Here is a 12,619-nt window from a genome sequence, read left to right as displayed (position 1 = left end):
GCATATCTTGTTAGTTTTATTATTTGCTTTTTCTGTGGGGGTAAAGATTTTCAGTTAACTATTTTGTTAACACTTCTGAAGAGAGGACGAAGGTGGAAATGTCTTTTACAACAAGTGACTGAAGAAAGGACCTGGCAGAGGTATTAATTCACTATATTCTGTTTATATTTTTCAAAAAATAACAGTTATTCTCAAATAAATAAAGGTGGATAAATAATGCAAAAATAAACATGTCTTTAAATTTTAAAATAAGTTTGCTTTGACTATGTGACCATGTTTGCATCTCGTATATTTAGTTTGTGAGCATTCCAATAATTGGGGTATTAGCAAGTGTTCATTTAAAAGTGAATTTCAAAAGTTGCATGTGAAAGTATTCATGGAAACGCAATTTGAAATTCATGCCAGAACTTCTCACGTTTACTGTATTCAAAACAATACTATGTGATTCAGACAAAATCACAACCAAGTAACACCTTGAATTTAGAATATTTGCAATTGAGCCATAGAGAATGATCTATGGAAAGACAGAAGATTCAAAAAACAGTGAACTGTTTACAGACATTCCATAAGTAGCAGAGGCTAATAACACTTACCTTTTTTTTGCAAAATAAAAATCCAGTGTGTGATTTAGTGCACAGACGTAGGTTTTTAACCTCTGTACAGCCTTAACATGTTATGATCTATTCAGAATCAGATAACTATTTTTACCCTCTCCTTTTTGCACATGACACCGGTTTATGCAAGTGCTTTAGAAATCTTTGGCTGCTACTGCAAAACTGGTTTGTATATTCTGGGTAACACTTACCCCACTTCTGTGTTGCTCTTTTTTGCTCATCTAAGGCCCGGTCTACACTACGAGTTTAGGTCGACTTTAGCAGCGTTAAATCGAATTAAGCCTGGACACGTTCACACGACGAAGGCCTTTCTTTCGACTTAAAGGTCCCTTTAAACCGGTTTCTTTACTCCACCTCTGACGAGGGGATTAGCGCTAAAATCGGCCTTAGCGGGTCGGAATTGGGGTAGTGTGGACGGAATTCGACATTATTGGCCTCCGGGAGCTATCCCACAGTGCTTCATTGTGACCGCTCTGGACAGCACTCTCAACTCAGATGCACTGACCAGGTAGACAGGAAAAGGCCCGCGAACGTTTGAATTTAATTTCCTGTTTGCTCAGCGTGGAGAGCACAGGTGACCATGCAGAGGTCATCAGCACAGGTAACCGTGATGGAGTCCCAGGATCGCAAAAGAGCTCCATCATGGACCGAACGGGAGGTACGGGATCTGCTCGCCATATGGGGAGATGAATCAGTGCTAGCTGAACTCCGAAGCAGTAAACAAAATGGCAAAATATTAGAAAAGGTCTCCAAGGCCATGAAGGACCGAGGCCATAACAGGGACGCACAGCAGTGCCGCGTGAAAATTAAGGAGCTACGGCAAGCCTACCACAAAGCCAGAGAAACAAACGGAAGGTCCGGGGCAGAGGCGCAAACTTGCCGCTTCTACGCGGAGCTGCATGCCATTCTAGGGGGTGCAGCCACCACTACTCCAACCGTGTGCTATGACTCCCTCACTGGAGAAACACACAGGGAAAAGGGTTCGGGGTACGAGGAAGATGAGGATGGAGGGAACGTAGATAGCTCACAGCAGCAAGGAAGCAGAGAAACTGGTTTCCCCAACAGCCAGGATATGTTTATCACCTTGGACCTGGAACCAGTAACCCCCAAACTCACCCAAGGCGTGCTCCCAGACCCTGAGGGCACACAGGGGACCTCTGGTGAGTGTACCTTTGTAAATATTACACATGGTTTAAAAGCAAGCATGTTTAATGATTAATGATTAATTTGCCCTGGCAATCGCGGCCAGTATAGCTACTGGAAAAGTCTGTTAATGTGTATGGGGATGGAGCGGAAATCCTCCAGGGACATATCCAGAAAGCTCTCCTTCATGTACTCCCAAAGCCTTTGCAAAAGGTTTCTGGGGAGGGCTGCCTTATCCCGTCCGCCATGGTAGGACACTTTACCACGCCAGGCCAGTAGCCCGTAGTCTGGAATCATTGCATAACAAAGCATTGTAGCGTATGGTCCCGGTGTTTGCTGGCATGCAGACAACATCCATTCCTTATTGCTCATTGTTATCCTCAGGAGATTGATATCATTCACGGTCACCTGGTTGAAATGGGGCAATTTTATTAAGGGGACATTCAGAGGTGCCCGTTCCTGCTCGGCTGAACAGAAATGTTCCCCGCTGTTAGCCACGCAGTGGGGGGAGGGGTGAAGTGATCATCCCAGAGAATTGGGTGTGCGGGGAGAAGGGGGTTAGTTGGGTTTGTGCTGCATGTTAACCCGGAAACCGCAGCCCCTCCTTTTACATTGCAAACCCATTTTAAATGGCCAACCCAATTCATGCTTGATATGGGAAATGAGGGCGCTGCTGTTTGAAACCATTCCCACATGTTAAGAAGGTTAAAAAAGCCAAAAGACTGTGGCTTACCATGGCTGCCTGCAAGCCGAAATCTGTTGGCTGGCTCTGCATGAGTGATCTCTCACATGAAACTGGCAGGCCCTCACTATAAGAGGAAAAATGTGACCTTGTAACGAAAGCACATGTGCTGTGTAATGTGAACAGCAAAATTTAACGTGAAAGAGTGTACCCATTGTTCTCTAAAATGTGTCTTTTTTTAACCACCTCTCCCTTCTCCTCCACCAGCTGCAAATGTTTCTCCTTCACAGAGGCTAGTGAAGATTAGAAAGAGAAAACAGAGGACGAGGGACGAGATGTTCACGGAGCTCCAGATGTCCTCCCACGCTGAAAGAGCACAGCAGAATGCGTGGAGAAAGTCAATGTCAGACTTCAGAAAAGCACAATATGAATGAGAGGAGAGGTGGCGGCTGAATCACAGGATGAACAGAGCAAGTTGCGGGGCTGAAGATGATAGGTGGCGTCAGCTTGCAGACAGAAGGCAAGAGTCGATGCTCCGGCTGCTGGAGCTGCAGGAAACATATCAAACTGATATGCTCCAGCGTATAGTTGAGCTGCAGGAAAAGCAGCAGGAGCAGAGACCGCTGCTACAGCCCCTGTGTAACCAACAGTCCTCCCCAAGTTCCATAGCCTCCTCACCCAGACACCCAAGAACACAGTGGGGGGGCCTCAGATGATTGCCCGAGCATCAGAAGGCTGGCCTTCAGTAAGTGTTAAAGTTTTAAACTGCAGTGTGTCCTTTTCCTTCCCTCCTCCCCCACCCATCCCGGGCTACCTTTGCAATTATCTCCCTAGTTGTGTGATGAATTAATAAAGAATGCATGAATGTGAAGTAACAATGACTTTATTGTCTCTGCAAGCGGTGCTCGAAGTGGGGAGGGGAGGGTGGGGTGGTTGGTTTACAGGGAAGTAGAGTGAACCGGGGAGGGGGCGGGGGGGGCGGAGGGTTCATCAAGGAGAAACAAACAGAAGTTTCACACCATAGCCTGGCCAGTCACAAAACTCGTTTTCAAAGCTTCTCTGATGCGCACTACGCCCTGCTGTGCTCCTCTAACCGCCCTGATGTCTGGCTGCGCGTAATCAGCGACCAGGTGATTTGCCTCCACCTCCCACCCCGCCATAAATGTCTCTCCCTTACTCTCACAGATATTGTGGGGCGCACAGCAAGCAGCAATAACAATGGGGATATTCTTTTCGCTGAGGTCTGAGCGAGTCAGTAAGCTGCGCCAGCGGGCTTTTAAACGTCCAAATGCACATTCCACCACCATTCCGCACTTGCTCGGCCTGTAGTTGAACAGGTCCTGATTCCTGTCCAGGCTGCCTGTGTACGGCTTCATGAGCCATGGCATTAAGGGGTAGGCTGGGTCCCCAAGGATCATGATAGGCATTTCAACATCCCCAACGGTTACTTTCTAGTCCGGGAAGAAAGTCCCTTCCTCCAGCTTTCGAAACAGAGCAGAGTGCCTGAAGACGCGAGCATCATGTACCTATCCTGGCCATCCCACGTTGATGTTGGTGAAACGTCCCTTGTGATCCACCAGGGCTTGCAGCAGCATTGAAAAGTACCCCTTGCGGTTTATGTACTCGGTGGCTTGGTGCTCCGGTGCCAAGATAGGGATATGGGTTCCGTCTATGGCCCCACCACCGTTTGGGAATCCCATTGCAGCAAAGCCATCCACTATGACCTGCACGTTTCCCAGAGTCACTACCCTTGATATCACCAGGTCTTTCATTGCTCTGGCAACTTGGATCACAGCAGCCCCCACGGTAGATTTGCCCACTCCAAATTGATTCCCGACCGACCGGTAGCTGTCTGGCGTTGCAAGCTTCCATAGGGCTATCGCCACTCGCTTCTCAACTGTGAGGGCTGCTCTCATCCTGGTATTCTGGCGCTTCAGGGCAGGGGAAAGCAAGTCACAAAGTTCCATGAAAGTGCCCTTACGCATGCGAAAGTTTCGCAGCCACTGGGAATCGTCCCACACCTGCAGCACAATGCAGTCCCACCAGTCTGTGCTTGTTTCCCGGGCCCAGAATCGGCGTTCCACGGCATGAAGCTGCCCCAGTAACACCATGATTTCCACATTGCTGGGGCCTGTGCCTTGTGAGAGGTCTATGTCCATGTCAATTTCCTCATCACTCTCGTCGCCGCGCTGCAATCGCCTCCTCGGCTGGTATTGGTTTTGCTTTGGCATGTCCTGCCTCTGCATATACTCCAGAACAACGCGCGTGGTGTTCATAGTTCTCATAATTGCCGCGGTGATCTGAGCGGGCTCCATGATCCCAGTGCTAGCTATGGCGCCTGGTCTGAAAAAAGGCGCGAAACTAGTATCTGACGGACCAGGGGAAGGAGGGAGGGAGGGCCAAGTGACGACATGGCGTACAGGTACGGGGAATTAAAATCAAGAAAGGTGGCTGTGCATCAGGGAGAAACACAAACAACTGTCGCATAGAATGGCCCCCCCCAAAGATTAAACTCAAAACCCTGGGTTTAGCAGGCCGTTGATTTCACGGAGGGAGGGGGAAGCAAATGAATACAGAACAAATCTATTTTTTACATCTTAAGCTGGCAGACGACGGTGCAGCATGACTGATAGCCCTCAGCATCTTTTGGGTGCTTGGCAGAAAATACTGGGCGCTTGGCAGAAGATAGCATACTACGACTGATAGCCATCATCATCGAGACTGCCCAGGTGCCCATGATTGACAGCCACTGCAGTACGACGACGACGGATACCAGTTGTAATATACCGTCTTCTACCAAAAGGCAAGGGGCTGCTGTTGTGTGCAATGCAGCCCCACGTCTGCCAGCACCCAGATCGCCGATGAAGGCTACCAATCATACTGCACCGTCTACTGCCAAAAGGCAATTAGCTGCTGCTGTGTAGCAATGCAGTACCATGTCTGCCGGCAACCAGAGGACATATGGTGATGGTGAGCTGAGCTGAGCTGAGCGGGCTCCATGCTTGCCGTGGTATGTTGTCTGCACAGGTAACCCAGGTAAAAAGGCGCGAATCGATTGTCTGCCGTTGCTCTGACGGAGGGGGAGGTGCCTGACGACATGTACCCAGAACCCCCCGCGACACTGTTTTGCATCATTCAGGCATTGGGATCTCAACCCAGAATTCCAATGGGCGGCGGAGACTGCGGGAACTGTGGGATAGCTACCCACAGTGCAACGCTCCGGAAGTCAACGCTAGCCTCGGTACTGTGGATGCGGTCCGCCGACTTCATGCACTTACAGCATTTTATGTGGTGACACACACAATCGGCTGTATACAACCGATTTCTATAAAACCGGCTTCTATAAATTAGACCTAATTTCGTAGTGTAGACATACCCTAAGTATACTTCAGAGAGAACAAGGTTGGCAGCAGGCTGTCTGTCTGTGATCATATTTCATGGTCAGGTAAAACATTTTTGCATGCATTGTATGTAGTCTTTTTTTGCATTGCTACAGTAACAGTAATTATACTTTCCTAAAGCAATGTAGGAAACTACAAATAGCAATGGTAAAGGGAAAATATTTTCTTGGTACTTTTCCATTAGGCAAAGAGAAATGTGGACGGTAACCTGGTCCAGTGGTTTGACGATGGGACTAGAAATCAAGGTTAAAGACTACCCAAAGCTCTTATTATTTTATTTGTATTAATATAGCTCCTAGAAGCCCTAGTCCAGGACCAGACATTGGTGCCACGTAATGTACAAAGACAGAGGAAAAGGATGGTCCTGGCCAAGGGTGCCAGAACAGGGGTTGGGGGAGGGTATGGCTCCATCACTTTTAAAAGTGGGGGGGCTACGCATACATATACGAAGCAAAATAAACTTAAAATATACTCTCAATACAGGTGACTTTAAACCTTATTAAAATATGTAGAATCTGTTTGGCCCATACAAGGTTGTGCTTAGGTTTGTGTGGCCCTCCTGTGTAATAAGGCTGGGCACCACTGGTGTAGACACAGCCTAAGTACAAGACAAGAGACAACAGATGGGTACAAGCAAATAGAGGAGTACAAGGAAATGAGACAATATTGGTCTGTGTGATAGGCAATGATCTCAGCACACCAGTGGCCTAACTGTTAAGTTTTTTTTTTTTTTTTTTTTTTTGTAGGCATCATGGCAGAGGGCAGTTTTGAGGAGGGGTTCAGAAGAGGATAATGAGTGACTGAAGCATACCACTCAACTTTTGTAGTTCAGCTTATACAAGGATAAACATTAAATAATTTGGACTTACTTCCAAGGGTATCGGGAGACTTAGTTTATATTTGCTGTGTGCTTTAAGTGTGCAAAATATTTAATGTAATTGCTCTGCCCTTTTCACTCTCCCACCACCAGACGAGCCTTCTCTGTTCTAAAATCGAAGCAACATACGTGAATAGCCCATATTTTCAATACAAAGGAAAAGCTCACTTTTTAAAATATCATTTATTAACAAAGGGCCAGATTATTGTTTCCTTGGTACTATTTGGGGACTAAGGCACTACTGAATATATGCAAGGAAATTGGAATCTATCCCATTGTAATTGTAATGTGAAGCTACTCCTTTATACACAAAAATTAGGTCATGCACTTTTACTAAAAACATTTGCTGATCCTATTCAGCTTGGCTGTAACATCTCTGTGCAGAGAGAACCTCTAACCCTGGGCTCATCAGCGGTACTACCTGCATCATGCTGCTGTTCTCCATTCATTTCCACAGCAATCCAGCAGTAATGCGCAGTAGCAGGAAGTCTTGGGAGCCAACCCTGTCACTGTCTGGTGCTCATGTGCGGTTTCCCACCTTTGCTTCTACAGACATCCAGGGAGTTCAAGCAAGAACACTAAAAAAAGAAAAGAAAGGAAGCTCAAAAGCTTTAAAAAAAAAAAAAAAAAAAATCATCACTTTTTTTTCCAGATGCAAGACAAGTGTTTAGCTTACTGCTGAGGAACAATAAAGGGGGAACTGTTCACTTTCACATCTTTTCAGCTAGTGGCCCTCATTTTTCTCATTAGTAAGGCCAGTTTGACATCATGAATTTGTGTTGCGATAACACATACAAAAAAATCTGATCTCCAACCCACCTTCAAAACAGATTGCAAGAGCATGATAGATCCCAGACAGCAGCATGTGGTATGGGACTGAGCAAGAGATATGAACTAGCAGCACAGATTTTTTTTTTTTTTTTAAACTACAACTGTTTATCAAACCATACATATCACATCTGTAATAACAGCTCAACTCCTCTCCTGTTTCCAATGGAAAGGCTGGGCAGGGCCATCTTCTGTCAGTTTCTTGACTTTGATACCTAGATTGCCAACCACTTCAAGCCAATGCCCATTTTACTGATGGGAAACTGAGTGGGGTGAGTGACTTGCCCAAGGTCACACAGAAAGTCTGTTGCAGATCAGGGACTTGAACCCAGGTCTCCCATGTCCCAGATCAGTGCCCTAACAAAAAGGCCATCCCTTCCTCCCTCTGATCACAACTATACAAATGAAATGGACAAGTAACAGCACTTAAGTCAGTGTAACTGAGATCAGAATCTGGCCCACTATATGTCCATTTAAGAATATTTATTTTGAACATTTTAGCAACACACCTTTCATAAGTCTTCAAAGGATTCAGAAATGCTGGTCTTCTGTCACTTTAGGAGCTACAATGTTATTAAACAAAAAAACTGTGTGAGAGTTAATAAAGCATCTGACTTGCTGTACCCAAACAAATAGTGAGAACTCTGTTTTTCTCCGACAACTGCTTAAAGACCTTAGCCTATGAGCCATCACTTCCTCACTTTAACAGGATCAACAGAAATAAAACTAGCAAAGCTATCTTGCTGCGAATAATCTATTAGGTCTATTACCTGAATACTGTGCCTTTTTATACAAATTTAAAAAACGGTTACATTTCCATGCACCAGGATGGAGTACTTAATTGCCTTTTCATATATATTCTTTTACCAGATCATTTTTAATGATTTTATTATCTTCCTTTATATTTGATGGTATTCCTTTAGCAATTCATTTAACTATTATATTTCACTTTGTGATGCACAAAAATGTTACTTTAAAATATTAATTTCAGAGGGATCTGCTGTCCTGAAACACCTTTGCTCAGCTCTGTGCATAGAAAATTAATATATTTTATTTTTCTGCTAGGGTGCTTCGAGGGGTACTCATTTTCATAAAAAGCCTAGATCACCATTCTCAAAAGCTTAGATACTACTGTTATGTTTATCAGTGACTGGGAAGCCATCCAATAAAGTACTAATTTCTGAAGAGACAGGTGTCAAACTTCTCAAAAGATGACAAACTTTTTTCTCGCCTTACGAACGCACTCCATGTAAAATCCTGGTGGAAGATAGCCAATAATTACCCAAGTTCTAATGCAGTAAGGATAATTATATTTTCCTGTGTAAACAGAGTGAAGTGTTTTCTTGCTAGGTAAACTGAAGTCCTCTCATAATCACCAGTGAAGCATGAAAAGACTATGCAAACTGCCACAAAACACATCACTGTCTAGTTTAGTTATGTTAAAATTATAAGGGCCAAGTTTCCCACTGGCATAAGTGGGCGTAAATCCACTTAGTCAATTACTTGAAGGGACTTTTGCACATCAAATCACTGCCTTTACTAATTGCACTCTGTCAAGAGTTGCTTATGGAGAAACTGTAAGGATAGCTTCATTTAAATGTATTATGTCATGCAATAAGTTACTGCTTCAAACTACTGTATAATACACAAAATGTATCACATTTTGCTGCATATGAAAAACTCCCAAAGGATATAGCTCCTAACTGTCTACAAACCTTGATCATTTTCTCACCAACCTTCGCAGTTTTCAGCAAAGCACTTAAGAATGAGCTTAAGACTCACTTGAGTAGGATTTAAGCATGTAACTAACTATGATTTGCTGCACTGGAGCTCAATTCATGAACCAGTTCAGGGAAAGGAATGACCTACTTGCCTGCCTCATAGCAAGAACAAATGAAACTACATTTATTTGAAGAATCAAGCTGTCACCTTTTCCCCCTCTAAGAAGGAAATATGAAAAACACAGCTTTAAGAATGACTATTTAAAAAAAAAAAAAAAAAAACCTTTTAATACTGAAAACCCAGCGAAGAGATACAGGTTGGACCAGTAAGCAGCCAGAACCTTAACACCCACCCAATGCAGTAAAACACTCATGTAATTCAGGAAGTGTAACAGAATCAACCAGTAAGATTGGTTATACAGTTTTGTTAATGCACAAAATAAACTGAAAAATAGAATATATTTTTCCGCATTAAGTATTCAGTTTCACTAATAAGCTTGTAAGTATAGTAGGTAAAAAATAAAAAAATTAAAGAAGGCAGAAATGGCCATGTTCATGTGTCCCTCTACAAGCAATTTCCAACAGTACATTAAGTATTGTGAAAAAACCCAAGCATCCAAAATGCATCCAAACCCCCAAATCTTAACGGACTTCTAAATCAGAAAACATTTTAAAAATACACGAGAGGTACTTTTTATTTGCATTCTGGTTTGAGTTTTAGGGTGCCCTTGATTCTCCATAACCATGAGTACTAGAAACTTACTTTTAAAATGAAAGCCGAGAGTCTCACCTAACCACATACCTCCAGAAGCTGGGGCTTTAAGGAAAAACATTGTGAGAGTTGGCAACTCTATGTCTGCCCCAGAGACAGCCCTACCATTCTTACAATTAATTGTTTAAATGTGCCTTTTTTCTATACGACTGGGTGAAAGACCCATACAAATAAGTGAAACTGACTATCAAGAAAAAAAGAATGAGGAGTACTTGTGGCACCTTAGAGACTAACAAATTTGAGCGTAAGCTTTCGTGGGCTACAGCCCACTTCATCGGATGCATGTAGTGGAAAATATAGTAGGAAGACACACACACACACACACACACACACACCATGAAACAATGGGTGTTACCATACACACTATAAGGAGAGTGATCAGTTAAGGTGAGCTATTATCAGCAGGAGAGAAAAAGAACTGTTTGTAGTGGTAATGAAAATGGCCCATTTCCAGCAATTGACAAGGAGATGTAAGGGGGGGGGGAATAAGCATGGAGAAATAGTTTTACTTTGTGGGAGTGATAATAGCTCACCTTAACTGATCACTCTCCTTATAGTGTGTATGGTAACATCCACTGTTTCATGTTCTCTGTGTGTATATATATATCTTCCTACTGTATTTTCCACTACATGCATCCAATAAAGTGGGCTGTAGCCCACAAAAGCTTATGTTTAAATAAATTTGTTAGTCTCTAAGGTGCCACAAGTACTCCTGTTCTTTTTGCGGATACAGACTAACACGGCTGCTACTCTGAAACCTGACTATCAAGAGGAAACAGTAAAATTGACTTTAATCAAGATAATGAAAATCACTAATTAAGCCTTTTAAGGTGCTACCACTTAAAAAAAACCCCGAGTTAGTAAAAAAAAAAATTATTATAAATTAATCACAGGAAGTTTGCACCCTGGACATCTATAAAAAACAAACAAACAAACAAAACAAAACACATATTTTCTATGGGACTGTCATTATAACATTAAGTCTGAATGGGACTGAATCTTTACATAGGCTACAGTTTTAGCCATGTTTTAACGAGTTAATTGTCAACTAATCAAGTTAACATGATTGTGAATTAGAACTGGTTGGAAAAATTCAGATCAAATTTTTTCATCATAATTTGCCAGTTTATCTACACCAAAATATTCCATGGAGATGGTTCTGTTTTGACAAAGTTTCTGTCTGGAGCTTGCCTGGTTTCCTTCCAGCTTGTCTGTCTATCTTCTTGGCAGTCCAACTGGGAGCTCTCCTAGGGCCCTTGGCTCTGGGGCAGCCTGTCAGGCAGATTGCCTTGGAGTCAGGGACACCAGGGTTTCTGGGATGCCTGGCTCTCGGGTAATCCATCACGTTGACTGATTATGAAAGGAAATGGTGCCTTCATTCAGAGAGTATTTTGAAAATGTTGGTTTTCATTCTTAATTGGAACAAACCCAGATTTGAAGGTATCAAAATCCTCCATGAAAAGGAATTGACTTTCTCTGCCCAGCTGTACTCTGAAGGCGAATCTAGATACTTCATAAGTGTGTGTGTCCTGAAACAACCATTTGTTGAGTGTTTAGATTTACCACTTGATATTGAGTACAATGCTCTCAATTAAACTTCAGTTACAACTCAGCTAAAAACTATAGACAAAACCTAGACAAAACCATAAAGAGGGCTTGTCTACCCTGTTTGTAGCAGTTTTAGAAATAGTTAAATTGGTATAAATAGTTGTGCGCAGACAACTTTTCTGTATCAAATATCTATTCAGGTATGAATGAAGTTGTTAACAGATAATAAAAAGACATACATTTAAGCTAAGAAAGAAATAAGACAATTAAAGCTGTTTGATGGTGTTCTACTAGTTTGGAGGTACAACCCAAAAAACAAAACTAGCCCAATTTTTTTTATATAAGTTTACTTCTTCCCAAAAGGTGATGTGCCAAGATTTAAAATTCAGAAACAGCCCTCAGCACATATCAGTTTCTCTCTACAGAAGTGTAACTTTCTACAATTGTAAAAAAGTACATATAGTTACCAAAATTCAGCATGCTAATGCATGTCATTTAAATGGCAAATTCCTGCTACAATACTTCTACTTCGTCTAAACCATATCATTTATCTCCATATGCCTGAAGTGGTGTGGGATGCTGGAAGATGAGGCTACCCCATGGAAAAACTATAAAATATTTTGACTCTACTGTAGAGTGCCAAACAGAATACATTTATCATATTTTCTTGTATGCCAATATACTTCTTGGGATTGTCAAAAACTAGTAATACATTTTTGTGTACAAACTGTCACAGTACAAAACCAAATGGGGGACTTTGCACAAGATGGAGTGCTGTTAAGCACTACAGTCTCATATGCTTTGAAATGCAGCCCTATTACCTTAACACCTGACCCTGGAAGCTCTAGTCACATAGATGGTTTAATTTAATTAAACTTCCAGAATTTATATTACCCAGCTCTCCAGAGTATCTTCCACAACTAAAACAGAGCAGAATACATACCAAAATGTGTATAAGCTGATATTTTTAAATTTTGGCATCTAAATTTAGGAACCTAGTAACATGTAAACACCTAAATCAGGCTACTCTTTT

At 42.7% G+C, this 12,619-nt stretch overlaps 1 protein-coding gene across 2 annotated transcripts in view; it reads right to left on the bottom strand.

Moving 5' to 3' along the window:
* Window positions 1-12,619, bottom strand: part of SFMBT1 (Scm like with four mbt domains 1) — a 157,351-nt gene that overhangs the window by 61,756 nt on the left and 82,976 nt on the right. The window contains exons 2-3 of one of the 2 annotated variants that reach the window (XM_034776929.1): window positions 8,055-8,108; window positions 7,139-7,295 (exon numbers count right to left, since the gene is read on the bottom strand). In XM_034776929.1, coding sequence (XP_034632820.1) covers window positions 7,139-7,166 — 28 coding nt within the window. In that variant the 5' untranslated portion in view covers window positions 7,167-7,295; window positions 8,055-8,108. The remainder of the gene's footprint in view (window positions 1-7,138; window positions 7,296-8,054; window positions 8,109-12,619) is intronic. The other variant, XM_034776928.1, reaches the window with a different exon arrangement.

The sequence above is a fragment of the Trachemys scripta genome, chromosome 7, assembly GCF_013100865.1.
Source record: "Trachemys scripta elegans isolate TJP31775 chromosome 7, CAS_Tse_1.0, whole genome shotgun sequence".
NCBI classification, from domain to species: Eukaryota; Metazoa; Chordata; order Testudines; family Emydidae; genus Trachemys; species Trachemys scripta.
The sequence above is the reverse complement of the archived record's forward strand: the minus strand, read 5'-3'. Positions and strand labels throughout refer to the sequence as shown.